General features: G+C 36.1%; 1 protein-coding gene across 6 annotated transcripts in view; it reads left to right on the top strand.

Annotated features, from left to right (window-relative positions):
- Nucleotides 1-21,647, top strand: part of NPAS3 (neuronal PAS domain protein 3) — a gene marked incomplete at both ends in the record, with an annotated part of 580,623 nt that overhangs the window by 522,050 nt on the left and 36,926 nt on the right. For all 6 annotated transcript variants that reach the window (XM_083863228.1, XM_083863229.1, XM_083863227.1 and 3 more), the window contains one exon: nucleotides 6,240-6,358. In XM_083863228.1, the coding sequence (XP_083719354.1) occupies nucleotides 6,240-6,358 (119 nt within the window). The remainder of the gene's footprint in view (nucleotides 1-6,239; nucleotides 6,359-21,647) is intronic.

Genomic DNA, 21,647 nt, shown 5'->3' with positions numbered 1-21,647 from the left:
AACCATTTTATGATTCTGTGATTATTAGTCCAATAAGGATTTTGGACTAATAATAATTTTCAGATTATTTTGGTTCTGCAAGGGTAATAGAACATTCAAAAAAGTCTCTGATAATTCTAGGAAATGCCCGCCAATGAGTTTTTACTTTAGTTTCTCCTACATAAGTATAGTCAGTAATGGGCATTGTCAAATTAAAAAGCAAACAGGGTAAGATCGTGATATGTAATACTACAGGATAACTTTCCAAAGTATGGCTTATTTCTCTGCAGATCTATCCATTTTTGTGCCCAAAATATAGTATGCATGTAGATCAGATATTAAACATGTTCTCTAACTTTCTTGGCTGTTGTAACTAAATTCACTGCTACTTCACTGAGTTGCATTTTGCCTGAATGCATGGACTTTTATCACATTAAAAACATTTGAATATATCTGAGTTAGTCTCTTGTTCTCCCAGTTTCAAACATCTAAGCTCAACAGCATGCACTATTACATGTAGACAATAGCTCAGTAATTACAGTGATTATAAAGATAGTCATATCTCTAGATGGAAATATATATAGCATATTCTTTTAAAAAATGTGAAAGAAATAAAATAAATATATTACATGTCAATTCAATGTCAATTCAATGTCAATTTTTTTGCAAAAAATTAAGGATTTTACATAAGACAACCTAGGCCATACCATCAGTCATCGGATCAGGAAAATTTGGAGAGATAAGAGTAGGGAAAATAGCCGACTAATAAAAAAACATTAAAAGATCCAGCTTTCAACAGAAGCCTGCTAGCATTTAAAGTTTATATGCCTTTGAATTTCTAATAGGCTTATAGGTCATGAAAAGTGAATTGTCTTCATCTTGAAGGTGGAGTGGCAAAAAAGAACAGTTTATTATCTTGTCTGAAAACATTACCTAGATATCAATTCTTTATAAAGAAGTCGTATTTCTTTCCATTTCTTTTGAAAGAGCTGCTTTGAATCTCCGCTTTTGAGTGATGCCCTATCTGGATTCCATATTCCCTATGTAAAGGAAAAAATGGAAGTCACCTAAAATGTGGATCCAGTGCTTGACTTCTTCAGTTTTCAGTAAATAGCGAAACAGAAATTTTATGAATTTTACCCAGTCACCTACAAGTACCATGAATTTCAGATCCAAAACTGGTTATTCAGGAATTCAAATTCTTGGTTATAACTGGGACAGCTTACAGCAATAATATTATTCCTCCTTTCAGAGATAGTATTGCTTTGGAAGATTGAATGAGCCTCTGGCACCCAAAATGTTAAATAAATGATTCATATAGTCCGTGATTTCACAAGAGGCTGAGCACACTGGTGAGACCAAGAGAGCATCTATAGAATTTGCTAGCTCTGTGCTCTTTAGTCAGTCTCCAGGCAGGCTGCCATTGTCCATAAATAGGCTGAAGTGGTTCATCCAAATAGTCCAGGAATCTTCAGCAGTTTGTTAGAACAAATTTTAGCTTCCAGTACTTGCCCATGTTCAGCCTGCAATCCACTTCACTTAAAACCGTTCATTTGCACAATTGCTAAGTACAGTAACCTGCACTTATTGGAAATAAATTGTCTTAACTTTCAGCTTTTGAATTTTATTTGTTGGGTTAATAGTTGTGAAAATCTATCTTTTAGTTTATAAAATTATCAAATTTGATCTGTAAGATACTGAGAGAGAATGACCTTGGCAAATAGTGATTTTTTAAGAGTCACTTTTCTGCTTAAATTCAGTTAAGTACTCAAGGTTAAAATTTCTTACTCTTTTAATGCCTGGTTATAGACAATAAACTGCACAGTATTTGAAAACTACATCTAGTCCAACTGAAAAGCTGGCTGTATAGTTGGTGTTTGAGAATGTCTTTTTAAAAATGTATGGACATATGTTTTCAAGGAAGTGAAATGAAAGCCAGGTGAAAGCTTCCTAAAATGCTACAAAATCCAGAAAATCCTTTATGTTAAACCATAAGGTATTTTTTCCCACCAATCTCCACAAATTCTTTGTTGGTGTTTGGTTTTCCATCTATAACTTCCTGTCTTCCTAAGAATGAGAAGCCTATCTTTCCTCTGTTTGGCATGCAAAAATGCATTTTTCTTCTCTCAATTATTTTTAACGCACGTCAAGAAAAAACCCCAGAAGTTGGTGAACATTATTCAGCCTACTGTGGCAGCTTTTTGTTATTTAAGACATAAATCAAATGTGGAACTTCTTTTTTTTTTTTTCCTGGGGGACAAATTGTTTATCTGAATTTGAATGTGCTTGTGAATCACTCATGGGGACAGTACTTGTGCTATTGCTGTGTAAGAACAATTATTTGCATTGGTTTCCATAGGTTTGCTCTATAAAGTAGTCAGACTGCACACGGGTGTACAGTAGCTCTGCAGATCCCTGCAGGATTAGAGCCATGGACCTCAGTCCTCCAGACAGCTATGGACATGTTTATGTCCCATCAGAAGAATCAGAACTCTTCCAGCATGTGAAGTTAAACGATGCATGACTGGTTTGTGGGGTCTGGGGCCAAGATTATTCCCAAAGCAAAGCCCATTGAAGGATCAGAGATACAGGGTTTGTTCTCAAAGAAATGCTTAGATCACAGGAGTTCACAAACACACAGAATATTCTGAATTGGAAGGGACCCACAAGGATCATCAAATCCAAAGCCTTACTGAAAAGCCCATACAGAGATCAAACCCACAACCTTGGCATGGCTAGCACCAAGCTCTGACCAACAGAGCTAATCTCAGTAAGTTAAGAAGATAACTAAATAACTTTGTGAATTGGGTGCTGTTTCATAATATCTTCCCATTTGCCTCTGTGGCTCTTACTTAAGCTTTTTAACACTTGTGACATCCGTATGGGTACAGTGGATTGCAGTTTTGTTCCCTCTGAAAAAGAATATGCATTCCTTGTGTCTAGAAATCTCATCCTGCATTATCAGCTTTGGGAGTGGAAAGAGAAGAGGTTTATTTCTTTAGTAGTATCTGCTGAAGATGTTTAAGGGCACACAAAGGCAAGTGCTTTCCCAACAGAGTACACAATTACCTGCTTTGCAAAGACAACCCTGACTTACTTTTTATACTTCTAAGTCTGACAATGTAAAATACTTTAATTCAGATGCAGTAAGCATTTACTTTTATCACATAATTAGCATTCTAAACTCACAGTTTCAGAAGTTTATAACTCAACAGTAGGTTTAAACTCAGTAAATTCAAGCCAGAAGCCTTATTTTTCAGTGTAAAAAGACACCTTTTGTTTCTACAGTATCAAGCCAAGTGGACCTTTTCATTTCAGGCTTTTAAAAAGGTTTTAGATTGTAATTTTGTTTAAAAAATCAAAAATTAATTGCTAGAGTTTCATTCTGATATTCCTCAGACTGCAAGTCTGCTTTGACATAATTAAAAAAAAATTGAAAAAGTTCAGTGATAGGCATTTAAAACCAACTCCTGAGAACTCATAATGGGCCATATTCAATATATTCCTGTGCAAGTCTCACTGACATCGGTGGATCTGTTCTGTATACATCCTATTTTTAAAATCCTGCATGCATAATCACCATCAGCATTGTTACAGTATCTACCATAGGTGGGTGCAACTCTGAATGCAGATTTTTACTGTCAGCCCTAATGGTTCTCTCTTGATAGAAATTCAAAATGCTGTTCATAAGCTGTTCTGGACTTTTAGGTAACTAATCCCATCTCACACATACATTCTCAGATACTTTTTGGTAAAGAAAATCAAACACTTCAGAATACATATTTATATGACACTATTCCAGTCTGTTGAAAAAAATACGTGCATTTTGTAATATTCACTTACACCATACAAAGATGTATAGGTTTGTAGATAGTATAATGACAACAAAATAATGTTAATCTTATTATATATGATTAAATAAGCCCAAAATATGTCAATGCCAAGTACACTTCACTGTATGTCAGTTGTTATCCTTTCTTTCTTTTAACTGTGTATGAAAGAGAAATTTTAACTTCCATTTTTTGGGAATGGCACGTATGTATTACAGCCTGATTTTTTTTTTTTTTTTTTTTTTTTTTTAGCATAAGATACTGTGTGTTTAATTAACATTACTTCTGTATGTTTAGGTAATTGCCATTAGAACACAGGAGGACATATTGTACTTACTGCCTGTGCTAGAGCATAATGTGCTGGACTACAACAACTACACTTGTTAAGCTGATTTTAACATTTCTTTGCACAGCAGAAAGTACCCATGCTGTGGTTTCTTAATGTACTCTTTAACTACTGCACTCTACTGTACAATAAAAATAATAATTAATTATGATCCTCGTCTTACCAGTACTGCTGCTATCCGGGTGACTTTGGCTGCTCTTTCAGGGTTTCACTATCCCACACCCAGAAACACATCTTTCCCTTCAGAGTTTTATTTCTTATGTGATATTGCTGAACAGAGATGAATTTTTTGAGGACAGGTTTGTTGCATGGATTGTGATGGCTTCACATTTGTTCAGGTCTCCAAGGACCCGCACCAATAAATGTGAAAGAGACAACAGCAGAATGGCATACTTTCCCATTTCCACCAGGATGAAAAAATACTCTAAATTAAGTCTAACCTTAAATGTATAATCTGTCCTTGGGAGGAAAAAAAAGGATATAGCATCTTCAAGCTCTTGGCATGCCTTACGAGAAAAAATTGGTTCTAAGGGTCTCTGATCTTGTGTTTTAGTAAAATAGAACTGCACGGCTGACTGACAGTTCTGATCTAAAGCATTTACGTTTAAGTTTTGATCTCTCTGCTTTTGATTAAAACTAATGAGCTCATTTAATTCAAAATGGGAATCTCTGATAAGAGAAATAAGGTTGATGTGATTGGATTAGAGGGGCAAATTAAACTCTTAGAGCAGAAGTTTGTGCTTATACAGTGTATTAAAAAGCTGTTGGCGTATTATGGTGTGTTAGATGATGAGAAAAATTTCATAGTAATTCATATTTAATCAGAAGAAATGAAAGTACTAAATATAACATGGCTCTGCTTTTCCCTCGAGTGATAAAGAGCTGTACATTTAAAATGACATCGAATTCATGCTCTCTAAAACAAAAAAATCTTAAGAGACACACTAAAGAAAGGGGCACTGTTGTCAGTTATCACAATAGAGCTGAAATGTCACAAACACAAGACAAGTTGACCACATTAAATCAAGGACAATTCAATATAATCCTTAACTCACAAAAAAGTTCTTGTGTTTCTGTTGACTGCATAACAAATGCATTTTAAATACTTAAACACTTTCTACCAGTAGTTTGTATGGTTCTCCTAAACAATAGAAGTACAATTTCAAAATAGTTTTTTATTGCTTGTTGATGCCACACTGTAATTAAAATTTCTTTTATCTCCAATAATGCCTGTTTATTGTAAGCTGCTCCAGAATTTTCCCATTAACAGTGTTTTGGGGATAAGTTGATTATCAGGACTAAAAAATAGGAACCATAAAGATTTTAGAAAGAATAAAGAATACTTCAGTGCTGATGGTTCATGCTAAGAGTCGTAAGTATTTTAAGTGGTTGCAGTTAAAGGAGGCAAGACCTACACTTAGTTGTGAGCAAGTGAAATCCCTTCAGTTGGACTAAAATGATATTTCAATGGTGACTAATTAATCACCAATAAATGATGATACAATGACAATAATAATAATATGTGTCATTAACTTGAGAATTCTTGCCTTCAGGTTGTTTAATACTTTATTGATAATGAAGACCCTAATTTCCCCTCAGTAATGTGGAAACCAAGGCACACAAATCCAGCACTGACTCAGGTTTCACTGCAGTTGAGGAGAGACTAGGGAATAAAAATCTGCAGAATTTTCAGCCTATTTCAGGAGAGAATTGCTACCTAAGTGAGACTTTGCCTTTTACAAAATAGTGACAAACAGTTTTTAAAAGAATATCATATGCTCTAGTGACATACCCTCCAACTCCAGTCATAACTAAATTGTGCAAGAAAGAGTTAATGAGACAAATCACTGTTAAAAATTCTATGGGAAAAATAACTTGAAAATGAGACATACTGAGTATATGTATATTTTTGTAATTTCTTTTTTGCTAAATAAACATTTTCTAAATGAGGTAAATTGATTACAACACTCTTAGCATCCATCAGTCATTTATTTTTAGTGAGTTCAAGGATTGCACCTGAAAAATAGCTTAAAGGAGATGTTTAAAATCTAAATATGTGTATATGTATTTTTTCTATTCCCTAGTGGAATCTACAAACCCCAGTTTGCTAACCACTGACAACACTCTAGAGCGCTCTTTTTTCATCCGAATGAAATCTACACTGACCAAGCGAGGAGTGCACATCAAATCATCAGGATACAAGGTAAGAATTGCACTGTAGCATAAAATATTGACATCTTGAAATTATGTTCATTCATGTTCCAGGAACACCTTAATAGACAGAGAGAGGAGCTGTTTCACATTTGCATATGTCTCATTCCTTTTGTTAAAGAATCATTAATACATATTTCCAGCCTGAGGTTTGGCTTTTGTACTGCACTTCCATTAAATTGATCATTATTATGATAAATGTTGATGATAACAGCATGATAGCCTTCAAAAGAGCAACACTTCCAAAGTAAAGGTATCTTTTACCAAAAAAAGGTGAGTCAAAGTAACATCATTTTTCCCACAGTGGAAAATTACTGCTCATTTTGTTAGACTGTTAGTTGTCTTTGGGTTATGTTTTTCCCAGAGAGGTAGGATTTCTTGATGCAGGCAGCATGCTATTTCATTTTGCTGCCATTCCAGCTGTAGGAAACAACAAGCCACAATGAGTATTTTTCCACCATTTTTCTTTCATTGTCTATCTGAGGGGCATCTGCTGCTGGGGATCATATTTGCTGGATTTCAGACTCTTTTAAGATATGAAAGTCTCTTGTTCCTTATCAGCAGTAATCTCATTTTTCTTCAATCGTATATCGCTCATAGTGCCTGTAGCTACCACTGGCTTTGCAGTATACTAAAACTAGAAGGAATAGTACATTTTTAACATTGTCAACTTGTGGAATGAAATATGTCATCTATTAAGTTTTATACAAGATAAAAGAGTGTTGCAAGAAAGTAACTCTGAGAATGTGTGGGTATTTAAAGAAGTTGCTTGTCAATGTTCATTTAAAAGTTTTCACAACCATTTTGTTTCAGTTTTTAGTGGAAGATTTAGAGAAGTTTGAATTAAAATTCCCCAACTCACTTTTCCCAAAAAATTCTCAAGAATATAAGATTGTGGTAGCTACCTGAGAAGTCAAAATCTAGCAGAAATATCTTATTTGCAAGCAAGTGTCTGGGAGTCCTTCTCTTGGATGGTTTCTGGGTCAAGATGATTACAGTTGCTGCTAGTAGAAATTTTAAGTCCAAAGCAGTGGTTTCTAAAGGCATCATGAGTTTTGATCTGTGTCCTGTTTAATTGTCAGTACCTGAAAGAATGCACTGAGTACTTGTTTACATGTCTGAGGAGGTATCAAGACCAGGAAGCATACTGACACCGAAGTGTCTTAGAAGGAAGAAGGAGAATTAATTAATTAATTAATTGGCACATCACGGAGTCATAGAATGGTTTGGGTTTGAAGGGATCTTAAAGATCATCTAGTTAAAACCTCCCTGGCATGAGCAGGGACACCTTCCACCAGACCAGGTTGCTCATAGCCCCATCGACCTGGCCCTGAACAATTCCAGGGATGGGATATACACCACTTCTCTGGACAGTCAATTCCAGTGTCTCATCTCCCTCACAGTAAAGAATTTCTTCTTTGTATCTAATCTAAACCTACCATCTTTCAGTTCCAGGCTGAGCAACCCCAATTCTTTCAGCCTTTCTACCAACCACATAGGAAAGACATTCCATCCCTCTAAATATTTTCATGGCCCTACTCTGGTCTGTGTCCTTGCCATGTTGGGCACCCCAGAGCTGGATGCAGCACTCCAGGTGGGGATCTCACCAGAATGGAGTAGAGGGGGAGATTCCTCTCCCTGGCCCTGCTGGCCACACCTCTTTGGATGCAGCCCAGGACACAAGTGGCTCTCTGGGCTGCAAGTGTGCCTTGCCAGGTCATGTCCTGCCTCCCAGCCCCCAGCATCCCAACCAAAGTCCTGCTCCTCAGAGCAGCTCTCAAGCCATTCTACACACAGCCTGTATTCATGTTTGGGATTGCCCTGGCCCAAGGACCTTGCTTTTGTCCTTGTTGAACTTCAGGAGGTCCACATGGGCCCCTCTTTCAGGCCTGTCAGGTCTCTCACTTCCCTCTGGAGTGTGAACAGCATCACATTGCTTTTTCAGGTCACTGAAGTTAAACTAATTCTCATGATTAGGCATGGTCCACCCAGGCTCAGGCAAAGTTAGATTAATAGAGAACTTGTTTTGCTGGATATTCTTGATGCAATAATAATGAGTAAAAATAGAGGATTTGTCTGTGGATTTCCTAGTCTCATGTTTTTTGCCAGATGTAGGTAGGAACAAAATGAAAATGTGAATGACATTGTCATTCTCTCTCTTGGACTACTGACAATCTAATTTTAGTCCAACATCAGAACAGGACATAAAAGCTGGCTTCACAAGGTGGGGTTTTTCTCATTACATTACAATTTTCAAAATTCACAGTAGACCCTTGGCTCAAAAGACATGGTAATGTCTATAATTTCTCTTAGAATTGTTAAATTTCTCATGGAAGCACTTAATACCATAACCGAGATGTCACAAGTACATCAAAATTAGTTTTGAAAGATCAGATATCATTTTTTAGCCAGTTTTCCCTGAACAAAATTAATGGATAAAAATATGATAGCAAACAAAACTGCCTGTAAATAAAACATTGGGGTTTTTCCAAATTTTTTCATGAGGCAAGTCAGCTTGAGTAAAATTGCATAAACAGTGTACAAGCCCTAGGCAGGTGGAAAAAAAAGCTGTGCAGTTCTTCTGCTTTTTGATGTTCTAAAGGATTTTGTAACTGGCAGTATTAGGCTGAACTCAGCTGTGTCCAGCAATATGATTTGCACTCTGACAGTTTTTCAAAAGCATGGTTATTGGCACTCTGTGTTCTATGGAAGGATCATTATCCACGGCCCCAGAAAAACAGTACATTCATTTTAGAAGAGTTGGACCAAGTGAATATCCTTTTAACTGAGTTTTAAGAACTGCTATGTTTAAACATTCTTGTCAGTTGGTGTATCAGACAGGCATAATAACAGCTCAAAAGCTAGAGTAAATGTCACTTTTAGGAATCTTAGTCATTGATTTCTAAAAGTCCAGTACTAGAACAAGCATAAGGCCTCTTGAATTCATTAAGGTATGTACTTTATCAAAATTAAGAAAGATTCATGAGTCTTGTGGATGTACATCTATAAGAAATTATCAACAGGGAAGAATAGTTGCATAACATTAACAAAGACTGTGGGAAAAGCTGTATAAGTTTTGCATCAGAGGTCCCTGGAAGCACTTACCCAGGGAACTCTGTGGCAGCTGGGATCACGGGCAGCAGAGTTCCTGCGGGAGATCCTGGTGCAGCAGGCTAACTGCCCCACACCTTCAGAATACAGCAGAGCACTGAATTTTCCATCTGTAAAATGTGAGGACTCTTGGCTAACACACATCTTCCCTTGAGCTCTTGTAAGGGGATTCAGGGGTAACCTCCCCTCAATCAGCATACACCTGTTCACTGGGAGCAGTGTGCTAGGAGCTCTCTGTGTTATGGGTCAGGTTTTAGCTCTCTCAAAGGTATTCAGCTCCCTGTGGATTCAGTCCTCTAGCAATGACAAAGTTTTTTCATCTTTGTGAAATAGTTGTGTCTTGATCCCAATTCTTGCTGAGCTCAGAACCACATCATCATTTTTCTTTGCTTTGAGGACTGCTGGTGAATGTTTCCTGTAGACAGCGAATGATTGAGGTGGTCCACAAGGTGCTTAGTCAATTTTCAGAATGAATGGTCCCTGCCTTATGAAAATCACATAAAAGTGAAAACATTCCAAGAATGAAATTGATTATTCATTCAGGTTGATCTAGTCAAAACTAATTTTCTATCAAAAGAAATGTTAAAACAAAAAGCAGACTGATAAATTTACATATATATATATGCCTCAAAGAAACCCTGCTCTAGACAATTCTGACATGAGAAGAAGCTGTTTATAGTCCCTTCTTGGACTGATATAACTAGTTCTGAATTACATGTAAAGATGGAGGTAATGGCCTTTTTCCATGAATTATGTTACCTTAAAAGTGTAAGTGGAAAAGTGATTACGTGATTAATCCTTCCTCTCTCTTTCTCTTTCATTTCATTCTAGCACTCTCCTTGAATTAGAATTTCACATTCTTAAGGCTCTTAGGCTCAGAGGCTTGCAGGAAAAAAGTTTAGATACAGTACTAGAGAGTTATTAATTTTTCCATTATTAAACTTAAAATCTTTAAAAACAGTGAAATAAAATTTAGTGAAATAATAAAACACATGGAGAACAAATAAAATGAAAAAAATTACAATTCCATTCACTGCAAAACTCAGAATGTGTTACCATTGCAGCTGTTGTCTGAGATACATGCTGGAGAGGCATACTCTTTGTTCTTCACTGAAAATGTAACACATCTTCCTTTTTTTTTCAATATTTATTGTTTCATCAATGAAAGAGGGTTTTGTATTAAATTTTTATGTTATCTTCATTTTAACTCCTTTTCCATTAGTTTTCCTGCCTTTGAGGGTCACAGTTCTGTCCACTTAAAAGTTTTCCCAACTTCAAATTTTCTGTTTGATTTAATCATATGTCAAAGCTAATTTTAACTCAAAATCACTTTTTTCAGGACCAGTGATACATTTTCTACTTTTCTACAGCATCCTATTATTGTTTTGTCATGTTTACTTGCCTGTCTGATTGTGCTAGAATTTTCTTTGTTGGAACTTTCATGACCTGATAGTATTCTCTTGGACAAAGTTTAATTGATGGGATCAAGAAGTAGTCAAAGCATAAAACAGCATCAGAGTCAGCAGCTGCCAGCTGTTTCCAGCTCATCAACTCATCAGAGATGCTAGTATAAATTCATACATACTCTTCTACTGTTTTATGGAATAGCACTCTCATTATAAACTATTGCAGAGGTGGATAAGCAAACATGAGGAGCTTGCCTTGTACTTTTCTGTCACTGTGGCAATCTCTGAATGTGGTATAACCAATATCTGTTGCTTCCCCATCTCCCATGAAGCTAGCAATTAAACATCTTGAAGACCTATCAGCAAAGTTAAGAACATCCTAGAAAACCTGCAGGCTGTCCCTTCCAGTGGACAGACTGCATAAAAATAAGTAACTGCTATATCTAAAAAGAAAAAAATGGTTTGGTAAGTTTTGTTTAGAAATTTGGATGGTTTGTCGCACATCTAATTTCTGCAGCTCAGTAATGGAGGACGTTTGATTAGCTATACTTCATACATCAGTTGTATGAGGTGTATCAAAATATTTTAAATAATACTTAAAACTCCAGAAAAACATTTTCACAAATTAGTCTTGTAGTCCTCATGACTTGTTTGGTTTTTGGTGGGTTTTTTTGACAATGATGTCTTTCTACAAAATTCATTTAAATTAAGCATTCTCTGAGACTGAACTCTCAGATTTGATATTTAAAATCATAAAGTTAGAATTCTTTGAATGACAATTTTGAAGATGGAAATCTAAAATTTTTGTTGAAATTTTATGCCTGTCATGGTTCTATAAGTCTTTTTCATGCTATTCCTTCCTTTGCTCACTATTTAGTTGTTCTTCCTTTTAGAAGAACTTGAAGTGTTGGGCAAGATTTGCAGATCTTAGTTCAGCATTTGAAGTGCAGGTTTTGGCAGAATTTAGATTCATTAATCCAAGAGGGCAAGAGAATCAAAAACTGTTTTAGAAAGACAAAATTACATTAGACTCACCTTGCGATAATGTTCTCTTGGTTCAAAACTGAAATTATTGTTTCTCATCCAAATGAAAGATTCAACTGGAATCCAGAAACAAGATGTCTCTACTCCAAAATCGCTTTAAGGACCCAATATATCATTGCAGAAAACCACCTTCTATGTCAGGGGGATAGGATGGAGGAGGAAAGAGAAGGCAGGGAATAGTCTAATGATTGGTACATTTTTGTACGTGGCCTGTGTTAGAGACAGATTTCATTCCATCTTCCACATGAGGGAATTCATTTATCCCACTTTACAGCTTAGCCTAAATTTTTGCCTCCTCTTCTAATATTTTTTCCCCTTGAAATCTTTTCTGTCAAGTATTTTACTATGTCCCAGAAAGATGTCCTGACCTTTCTCTGTAGGGAGAAAAAAACCTGCAGAATTTAGTATTTTATCACATGGTTACGGCCACACCTCTTTAATTGAGTGAAGAAGGAATAAGAAACCAACATCAGGAAGCATTACATGAAGAGTTCTCTAAATGTCAGCACATGCATTCCCCAGACTTTCCAGCCCTGGGAAGACTTAAAGGTAATTTGTCAGTGAGAAAGAACTGATGGAGAATTCACCCATGTAAATCGATGACCTTTTTGTCAAAAGGAAGTCTCTTAGCTAGTAAAGATGCAGCAGGACTTGGAAAAAGAACAAAATACTAATGGGCCAATCTCATTCTTATGAAGTATCTACTTGTAGATATAAAGATATGGTTGAAGAAATAATGGTCTGCAACCAGATTAAGAAGACTGGGGTTCATTTTATGCCTTGATATAGAACAGTGAGATTCTATTAGGAGAATTGATGGAAAAGCTTAGTTCACACTCAGCATCTAAATACATTAACCAATTTTTTTAAGAGTTCAGTAGATATTAATTCCACCTTCTCAAAAGGAAAAAAATCAGGGCCTTGTATCTTTTAAATAGGATTTATAGCACTGTTCTACCATCTAGAAAAATTAATATATGCATTCATTATTGCAGTAGTGCTATTGAAATTAACCAATTAGTGTTATATAAAAGGCCTTTTTAATAGCAATCTTCTGTAGAAGAAATATTCAAGCTTTGATCCTGACACCTGTTATCAGTATGTGTTTCTCCTCAAATATTGTCTTAAATGTTCAGATGGCCTCAGAGTTGTGGTTTGCTCCAAACTGAGTAAAAGGGAAATCAATTCTGAGTTCTGGAAGGAAAGAAAACATAAAATTAAGTTAGCACAGATTGCTTTTTGAGAGATTTTTTATTTTCATGAATTCTGTTATCAAAGTATAAGGAATATAAAAAGATAATATCACCAAATTAGCAGTAATTGCCTTTGATTCAGGTTTTTAGGCAATATAATTCTGAAGCCTTCTTTTTTAAAAGTCAGTGGATATAACTGTGAGAAAAAACTGAGAACAAGATTTATTCTGACATATAATAAAATATTCAAAAGGACAGAGAGCAGTTCCAAACTAGATCTGGTATTCTTTCAAGAACCAAATGTTACTGAGTCATAGACAGAAAATGTTTGATACACTTTCATAAGCAGCACTAATTATCTAGACAAGTGAACTCACAGTGCAGTGTGAGACCCATTGCAGTGTTCATAGCAAAACTCAGTGAGCAGGATGAGAGCAATGAGATCTCAGCAGAGAGAACCAGAAAATACCTCTAATTACACACTGGGAGAACAGTATTGTGCTTCCAGGTAGGAATGCCTACTGAAAAAAAAAGAGGTCTTCAGTCCACATTATTTTTTTTAAGTTATCCACCAGTGTTGTTTACTGCTGTTTACTGTTAATGACTGGGAATATGCCTTTAATAGGAGCACAGAAAAGCACACAAAGCCGAGATTTGCTTTAGAACAGAGAGGTGCTGCTGCTTGTATCTCTGCCTCAATTCACTGTTTTATAACTGCTGCCAGTAGATGTTTTGGCCCACCTTTTTTTAATAATTTAGAGATGGTTTTAGATGTGCAAATGCAGATGCTATTAACCATTTTATCTCTACCACTTGCAGCAATTCACAGCTTTTGCCAAAAGTATGCTGAAAAATAGCTTCATACATTGACTTCCATCCTTTTCAAACTTTCACCTTTATGTGCAGTTCTTACCTGTGCAAAGCATTCTGGTTTTGTTGGCTTTTTTCTGTTGCTTATAAAGTCATTTATATTAATGAATGTACTTTTGCAACGCTCATCTGAGTCTGGAAAGTGCTAACATACCAAGATATCAAGTAACTTGCCAAAGATAACAATGGCTGTTTGTGTCAGAGCCAACTGTGATTACATGCTGTACCTCATCCTTTCTTCCTAGTGCATGAATATTGTCAAATCATCTCTCTGTTCCAGGGCATCACACTTCATTTTCTCAGGCTGGTATTTCCTTTGTTTTGATGGTTGCCCTGAATATACAAAATGGGATGCCAAGGAAGAAAGTATTCAGACCAGATAGTGTGAAGTTTAGCAGAACTTTCACCAAAACAAACAACAAACAACCAAAGTGAAAAAAAAAATAAAAACAAAGCAAAGAGAAAAAGATGAACTCCTGCTCTCAACTGGCTTACAACTGACTGTAGAAGAGCTACTCCAAAATTCTTTTCCTTAAAAAGAAAACAAAGTAGTGTACCAGCAGCAAAACACATTTTCCTGCCCCTTGGATTTAGCCCAGGGGAGTTTCCTGGGGCTGCTGTTCCTGCCACCTTTCTGTGGGAGCAGAGCAGAGCTGGCAGCATCCACCTCTTCATCTGGCAGATGGCTTGGCTCCTTGCAAGCTTTGCTGTTCTTATATCAAAAAAACCCCCAAACATATAGAGACCTTTTTCCAATTAGATTAACATTTTTTCATGTCCATCATAGATGTGTCCACCCTAAGGACTTTACTAACTACTTTGAGGCAACACATAACTAAATGTAGAATTGGTAGGGAATCATTATTCACTGTAGCTCTTTATGTTTGATCAAAGTGTATTAGAAAATTAAAATACCCCATTTGCTGATGGAGATAGCACCAGTTTGCATCTGCTTTTCACTTTCTGCATGAATAGGTGTTTACATAAGGTTCAAGCCCATCATTTACTCAAAAGTCAAACTTATTCATACATTTTGGTGTCATATGAAGAAACGTTCTTTTGTACTTACCCATTTGACAAAGTGGGAGGGAAAAAAGGCACAGAGCATTTCAGATATGTCCATCCCCCAGTGTGCCATACATGAAGCCAGTAGTTGAACAGGCGGCTTTCATTCCCTGGCTTTACTTGGGGCAATGACTCCTGGATAGTGATCTGGACACTGATATGCCAATTTTACTGTCTAGAACAGAAAATTGATCATGAGTGTTTCAGAGCATGAATGTTCCCAGAGAGGGTTGTTGTAGTGTGAATGTCCTTTTTCTCTACTCTTCAGAGTGCATATTCACCACTATATAATGAAGAAAGCCATTATGCCTCTGTTTCTAGGTGTTTAAGCTGCTTCTAAGTGTTTGAGCGTGCCTCTTGATTTGACTGAAGAATGGTGTGTGTTTGAGCCCAACTGCTTTATTCCAAGGAGAAAACAGAATATACATATTTAGTGGAAAGAGTTTCAGTTTCTCCTCTTTACAGCATCATTAGGAAGCTGTCATTCTAATAATAATAATTCCCATTTGACATCATAGAGGTAAAAAGAAATCACTGCTGACATCAAAAATGAGGTGATATTTCAGCAGTATTATTTCACTGAAGATAAAATGGAAGTCATTATTACTCCCAATGCTTTTAAAGAAAGCTGAGCAAGGCTTATACTGACCCTAAAGTTTATATACCTTAATGCATCTCTAACCAGTATGAAATAAGAAATTTTAATTTTTACTAATACATTTTTGTCAGTTCTTCCTTAGAACCAAGAATTTTGTGCCTTCTTAAAGGAAAATTATCAGTATCTGACAATAAGCCTGGAGAGCACAATTATCTTCATTTTCTCCATTACTTAAAATTCTTTAAAAATACTGCAAACAAATGAAAACCCTAAATGTATTACAAGAAGTGGTAATTATCTTAAAATCCTCATACTGGAGTCTTTACTGAAAATTCATATAAATTGCGTAAAGAGGTCTGAGTTCTGAAGAGGTTACCCTGAGGAGGGTTACAAATTTTATTTCACTTTTTATGGATAAGTATTTTATTCTCTGAACTTTCTGTGCTCATTGCCATGTGAATTGCTTGCTATTAAAGGGACACAGACAAGGTCTGTTTCATCAGTGGTAAACAATGTTTTTCACTTTTATTTCTGATAGCACATTAGACCCTCCCATTCTCCTTTCTTTTACAGACATATTCAGTTATAATTCCTGTCTTTGCGTGTTTTTCCATCCTAAACCAAATGATATAGCACATTAGACTCACTCTATCCAAATATACATGGGAAAGAGTGTATCCTACTATTATTTGACAATGTTTCCAAAGTTTGGCATCTATTCTTTTCCTACTGATTTGTTTGTTTGCTTGCTTGTTTTAGGGGACATTTAGAGAGAAATATACACTGCATAAAATTAAAGCAATAGGATGCAAGGCTGGTGCCTTCAAAACTGAGGTATAACTCCCATCAAAAGAAAGTTCAAGAAATTTGTATTTCTTCCCATGGCTTCATTTTACAGAGTTGGTAATATACTTGCAAATAGTGCAAGTCTCCTCTGTATAGAAGACAAACCTGTTAAAGTGTTTCAATCTTTTCACAATCAAACTCAAGGAATTTGTGCAATTAAATATGTGATGGGATCATCACATTATTTTGTTCCAGGCAAATATGTTGATAACAACAGTCACAGCTCATCTGCTGTTGAGTTGCTGCTTCTCAGTTATTCTTAGAAATAAGATCTGAATTCTTAGAGGCATGAAAATATTTAATAGTTATAAGCCTTTTTAGGAATCAAAATTAGTGAAATATTTAAATCTGAAATGAACTCTGCACTGCCAATGTAAACAAGTCTCATTCTGTGCACAAATAATTTGGACATTTTCCCCAAGAATTTGTTATGCATGAGCAAAATGCTCAATTTTACTTCATGTGCACTCAGTGGCCCCTCTCACTTTTGATATATTTTGGAAGGTCTGAGGTATTAGATAAATATTTCTCTTCTTGGAAATTCTTATTTCATTAGATTTGTCATTAATTTCTCCTTGCTCAAGTGCTCAGAAATGTATCATTTCTTCCTAAAAATCAGCAGCTTTCAATTCTTGTGATCCTTTGCACTGTTACAAAGACTATGTTGGTTAAGTCAGTCCACCACTAGACATAGCACTGTGCTTAGGAGGTACCTAAATGCAGAGCCCTGTTTCTCAGGGCATCTCTGAGAGAGGCTCAACTTACAGGGTGTCTCTGGCATCTCTGGCTCCAGCCTGGATCTCCCACAGTCATATGTCCAGGGTTAGGAACAGAGCACTGGACACAGTTTTCCCTAAAGAAGCAAGGAGCTGATTCTCTATACCCAAATATGCATTATGGGTTGTTTTCAGTCACTTTATTGTCATATGCATTCATAAAATTTTATATGGTTGGAAGATGCAGACTTTGACTGTACAAAGCTCACAGAAGAGCTTTAGATCACTGGAGCAACCACAGACAAAGTCTATGTTAACAATTTCTCAGCTCTTCTCCATCAAGGAAAATTGTTTTTTAGTGCTTGCCTATTAGCAATCACATGCATATTATGAAATTGAGTTTTGGGGAGGACAGCCTGCCATCTGTCTTTTCTGTCTTTTTTTCACAATGCATCATTCTTAAGTTAAAACTTTCTGTCCTTTAAAATGATGTAAAATATGAGATGTCTATAATAGAGACACTTGGAAAGAAAAATGTACTAAGTAGAAATGTAAATCTTTATAGACTTTGGAAACAGGCAACTGCTGATGCTGTACTTTATATTTTAGCTACAAATGCCCTCCATATTTTCCACATGCCATAGTGCTGATAATTAATTAATATATATCTCAAGAAGAGTGGAAATGTCTTCTTCATAAACTCTTTCTGGTTCAGGGAGGTTTTTTTGTGTGAGTGAAATGGAACCACAAATGCCTGTTGTGGAGAAAGAAAAAGATGTGCGCAGTTTCCTTTTTGTGTTCTGATATGCTAAGATTTTATCAGTAATATTGTTTTCCTGTAAAAATATCTGCCTCAGAGAAAATCTGCTGTGTAGCTGTCAGGATTACACCTCTTAGAATATACCTGTGGTGATTCTGTTAAATTGATAAAAACAGAACACTCTGCTGTGTAGAAGGATTGCTGAAAATATTCTGAAGCCCTTTCATGTGTAGCAGCACTTGTATGGCACTACGTTTATTGTGCTATAAATTCCATCACTGATTTTGGCCATTTCAAATTGATTCTGCAGTAACTGTAAGTAATGAACCTTACAGACAGAGCCAAAGAAAAAAAAACCCAAGCCAATAAATTTGTGCCTGTAGGAATACAAATTGTAGAGTTCATTTAGCCTCAGTTTTTATCAAATCATGCAGTGAATACCCTACAAAGCCAGAAAATGTATCCAACAAAATATACAGTGCCATAGCCCTGACTTGCTTTAAATTTAGCCATTAAACCAGACAGTCAATTATCCAAAGTACATGTTTGTATGAGGTGTCCTGGGGATTTCACCTGAGATTTAAGGAAGGTGCTCCGCATAAGTAGATGAAAGTGGAGAAATTATAATAGAAGTGACTTAAACAGGATAATAAGCCAAATCCTGAGCTGTTTTACATGGTCTAAGAAATACCAGGCACCGCTGAATTTCATAAGGGTGTAGATGGATGTGCAGTGAGCTACTAATGACTCACCAGGTCAAAGTATACAAAAATTTTCAAAATTTACATATGTTTCTAGCTTATTTCCCTTTCTTTACTGAAGAGTTCTACCAAGTTAACCAGATATTAATGATTCCATAGATTTTAAGAGTGAATTGATGTGCTTGGTAAAAATTTCCATAGGTAAGTTTTAAAGTCCATCTAAAAGATACTGTTCTAAGGCTTTCACACTAGTTTTATATAGGAAGCCCACTGACCTTGATTTGTTAAATATTGTATACATTTTTCACAATCTTTTAGATGCTTTCAAGTCTTATTTTACAAATAGACCATAGATCTAGTCCCATTAAACCAGTGGGCTGCACATGATATTAAAGTACAGATGAATGTGCACATATGTTCTACCCTCAGTTGTTACTGAAGAGCTAACTTCAGATTTTAGTTCAAATGCAGAAAAGATTAGTTTTCTTCTGCAGAGCTTTCTTACCAACATTACAGAAGAGAGAAGAAAGCTCACATTTTATTTTCTGTGCAAAAATAAATAAACGTCTGGGTTGGGTTCCTACAAGCCCTGCAGCACCTCCATGCATCACAGCTTGCACGCCCTTACAGTCTGCATTGCATACTGAATTCATTCTGTGTGTCTTCTTGTACTTAGCTGCATATTTTTCTGAACATTTGTGTTGTCTGTGAGGTACTAAATCCTCATTTTGAGATCAAAATGTTTGAGTCTGTTCTACCCTTATATAGACCACAAAGATATTTGTTATCTATGACATATTCCTTGCCTCTCTCTATAAAAAAGTCTATTTGGTCAATTTGTCCACTTTACAGCATCAGCCTAAGTGACACACAGAGCGAAAAAAGACACAGAAACTGGGACTTTCAGTTAAACACCAAGTATGGTGAAAGCCATAATAAAATAATGAGAGTAGGGAATGCTATTTTTCCTTTCACTCTGCTGTTTTGTGTTGCAATGAGGAACACAGTGAGTGAATCTGAAGTCTTTTGAATAGCCCCTGGTAACTAAGAGCAAAGAAACCTTGCTCATTATCTCTATTCCTCTTCTGAATAAACATTTCAGCCATCATAAATGAGTGTGACATGAAGGGCAAATGAATGGCTCTCATTCCAGATGAGAAACACTTGACAGCTGAGCAACCTGTAGGTTTTTGTAAAGGTGCAGATCCTGTGAGCACTGGATGATGGGGTAGGCATACCCCCTTTATACCCCATTTATTTCTGTGTGACCTAAGATTCATACTCTTAAATGAAAAATTCCCAGCCTTGCAGAGAGAAGCCCTAGATGTTCAAACTGACTTTTGCTTACGATTGCAGTGTGTGAAAGACAGAGCTGTCCTAATTTTTTTGAGTTATTTTATTGAATTACATAGAAAATCTTAGCCAATTATAAGGAAAGGTTCAGTGTGGATTGACAGATGGCCTGAAACACCCCTTCTGCATTTCATTTATAAATATGATTGATGTGGAGGTAATTTCTTGGTAACCTCTTTTTCCAAAAAAAGTATTCTAAGTGGTGGGTTAGTAAAAGAAAATTAATCTCTGCATGTTAAACTTGCCAACTTTTGAATTAATTGCATGAGAATGACAATCAATTAATAAATGTTAAGCAAACAACAGAAAATCAGTGAATTAAAAATTACTAAATTGATTTCAATGCAGATAAAGCAAGAGTCTGCCATAATTCTTTGGTGTAGATTCAAGAACACGAACCTTGTGTCATCAGTTTTTCTTTCCCATTTATTCATGTTTAGCATTTAAAACAATGGTGGTTTATTATGATTTTTACAAATAAATTGCTATCTATAATTTAGCTTGCTGCATTAAGCGGATTATAGAAACAAATCATAAATAGTAGTCCATTTGTAGCTGTCAAGGAGAAGGTCAGAGCTTTGCAAAGACCATCCATCTTCAAATGGATAAAAGTATTTTCTTCAAAGAGAAATCTCATCCCTTGTATGGATGGACTTTGTCTACTAATGACAGTACACATGGCTGCTCCTCTAGAAGGGCTGTTGTGGTGGGTCCCAGCCTTCTCCCACAGTCCAAGTCTCTGTAAAGCCACTTTTGGGCTTGGGATTTGCAGTTTCAGTGCTACTTTCTTTATCAGGACTATGTGAGGTGTATTGAAAAACTGTTCAAATTAACTCTGAGAACAGTCAGAGAACTACTGACATTAGATCTTGGCAGGCATACCAGAAGAATTTTGTCTCCCCTCTTATGAGCATTTCTTTTTGTGATCTGGATGTGGAGGCATTACTATTCACCTGCAGAAGTTTTTCTGAAATTTGCAGTTGTAATTTTTATAAAATCAGGTCATATTCCTTACTGTCTGTTTTCCCCTTTATACTGAAAATTTTTCATTTAGATTCATATAAGTGTCATTGATGTGAGGAAAGTGAAAGCATATTATTAATTATGGAAATTAATCTTTTTTTCCTATCTCCACTTTTGCTTCTGCAACAGTTGTGGCATTCTGCAGGAAAGCTCACACATTCTGTTGTCCAAGATCTGTGGGTAGACCTTGTGTGCTTGTATACAGCCAGCAAAAAATTGGGCCATGCCAGGGGAAAGCATACAAGCATTAAAATAAACAAAACAATTGCTTTTCACTGTAGGAGCATACACCAGACACCATTAGCATAAGCAGAGGAACCTTAGTATTAATGGCATTTGAATAATAGTCCTCAGCCTTCTCCATTGTGTGTCCCTGCTTTACTATGTGCAAAACTCAGATCTTTCAACCTATTTTGCCACAAAATTAGGAGGAGTGAATGTAATTTTTTTTTACTAATTTCAGAATGAGTTCTGGTGCTGCAACCACAGGTGGAGAGCTTGAGCAGAACATAAACATTCCTGTCTTAATCAAGGTTGACTTGGGGAATCCATTTCTGTCTTCACAGACAACAGCATTTTCTGTATCTTTTTCTCT

The sequence above is a fragment of the Zosterops lateralis genome (genome assembly GCF_965231275.1).
Source record: "Zosterops lateralis genome assembly, chromosome: 6".
In the NCBI taxonomy this organism is placed as follows: Eukaryota; Metazoa; Chordata; class Aves; order Passeriformes; family Zosteropidae; genus Zosterops; species Zosterops lateralis.
The sequence above is the reverse complement of the archived record's forward strand: the minus strand, read 5'-3'. Positions and strand labels throughout refer to the sequence as shown.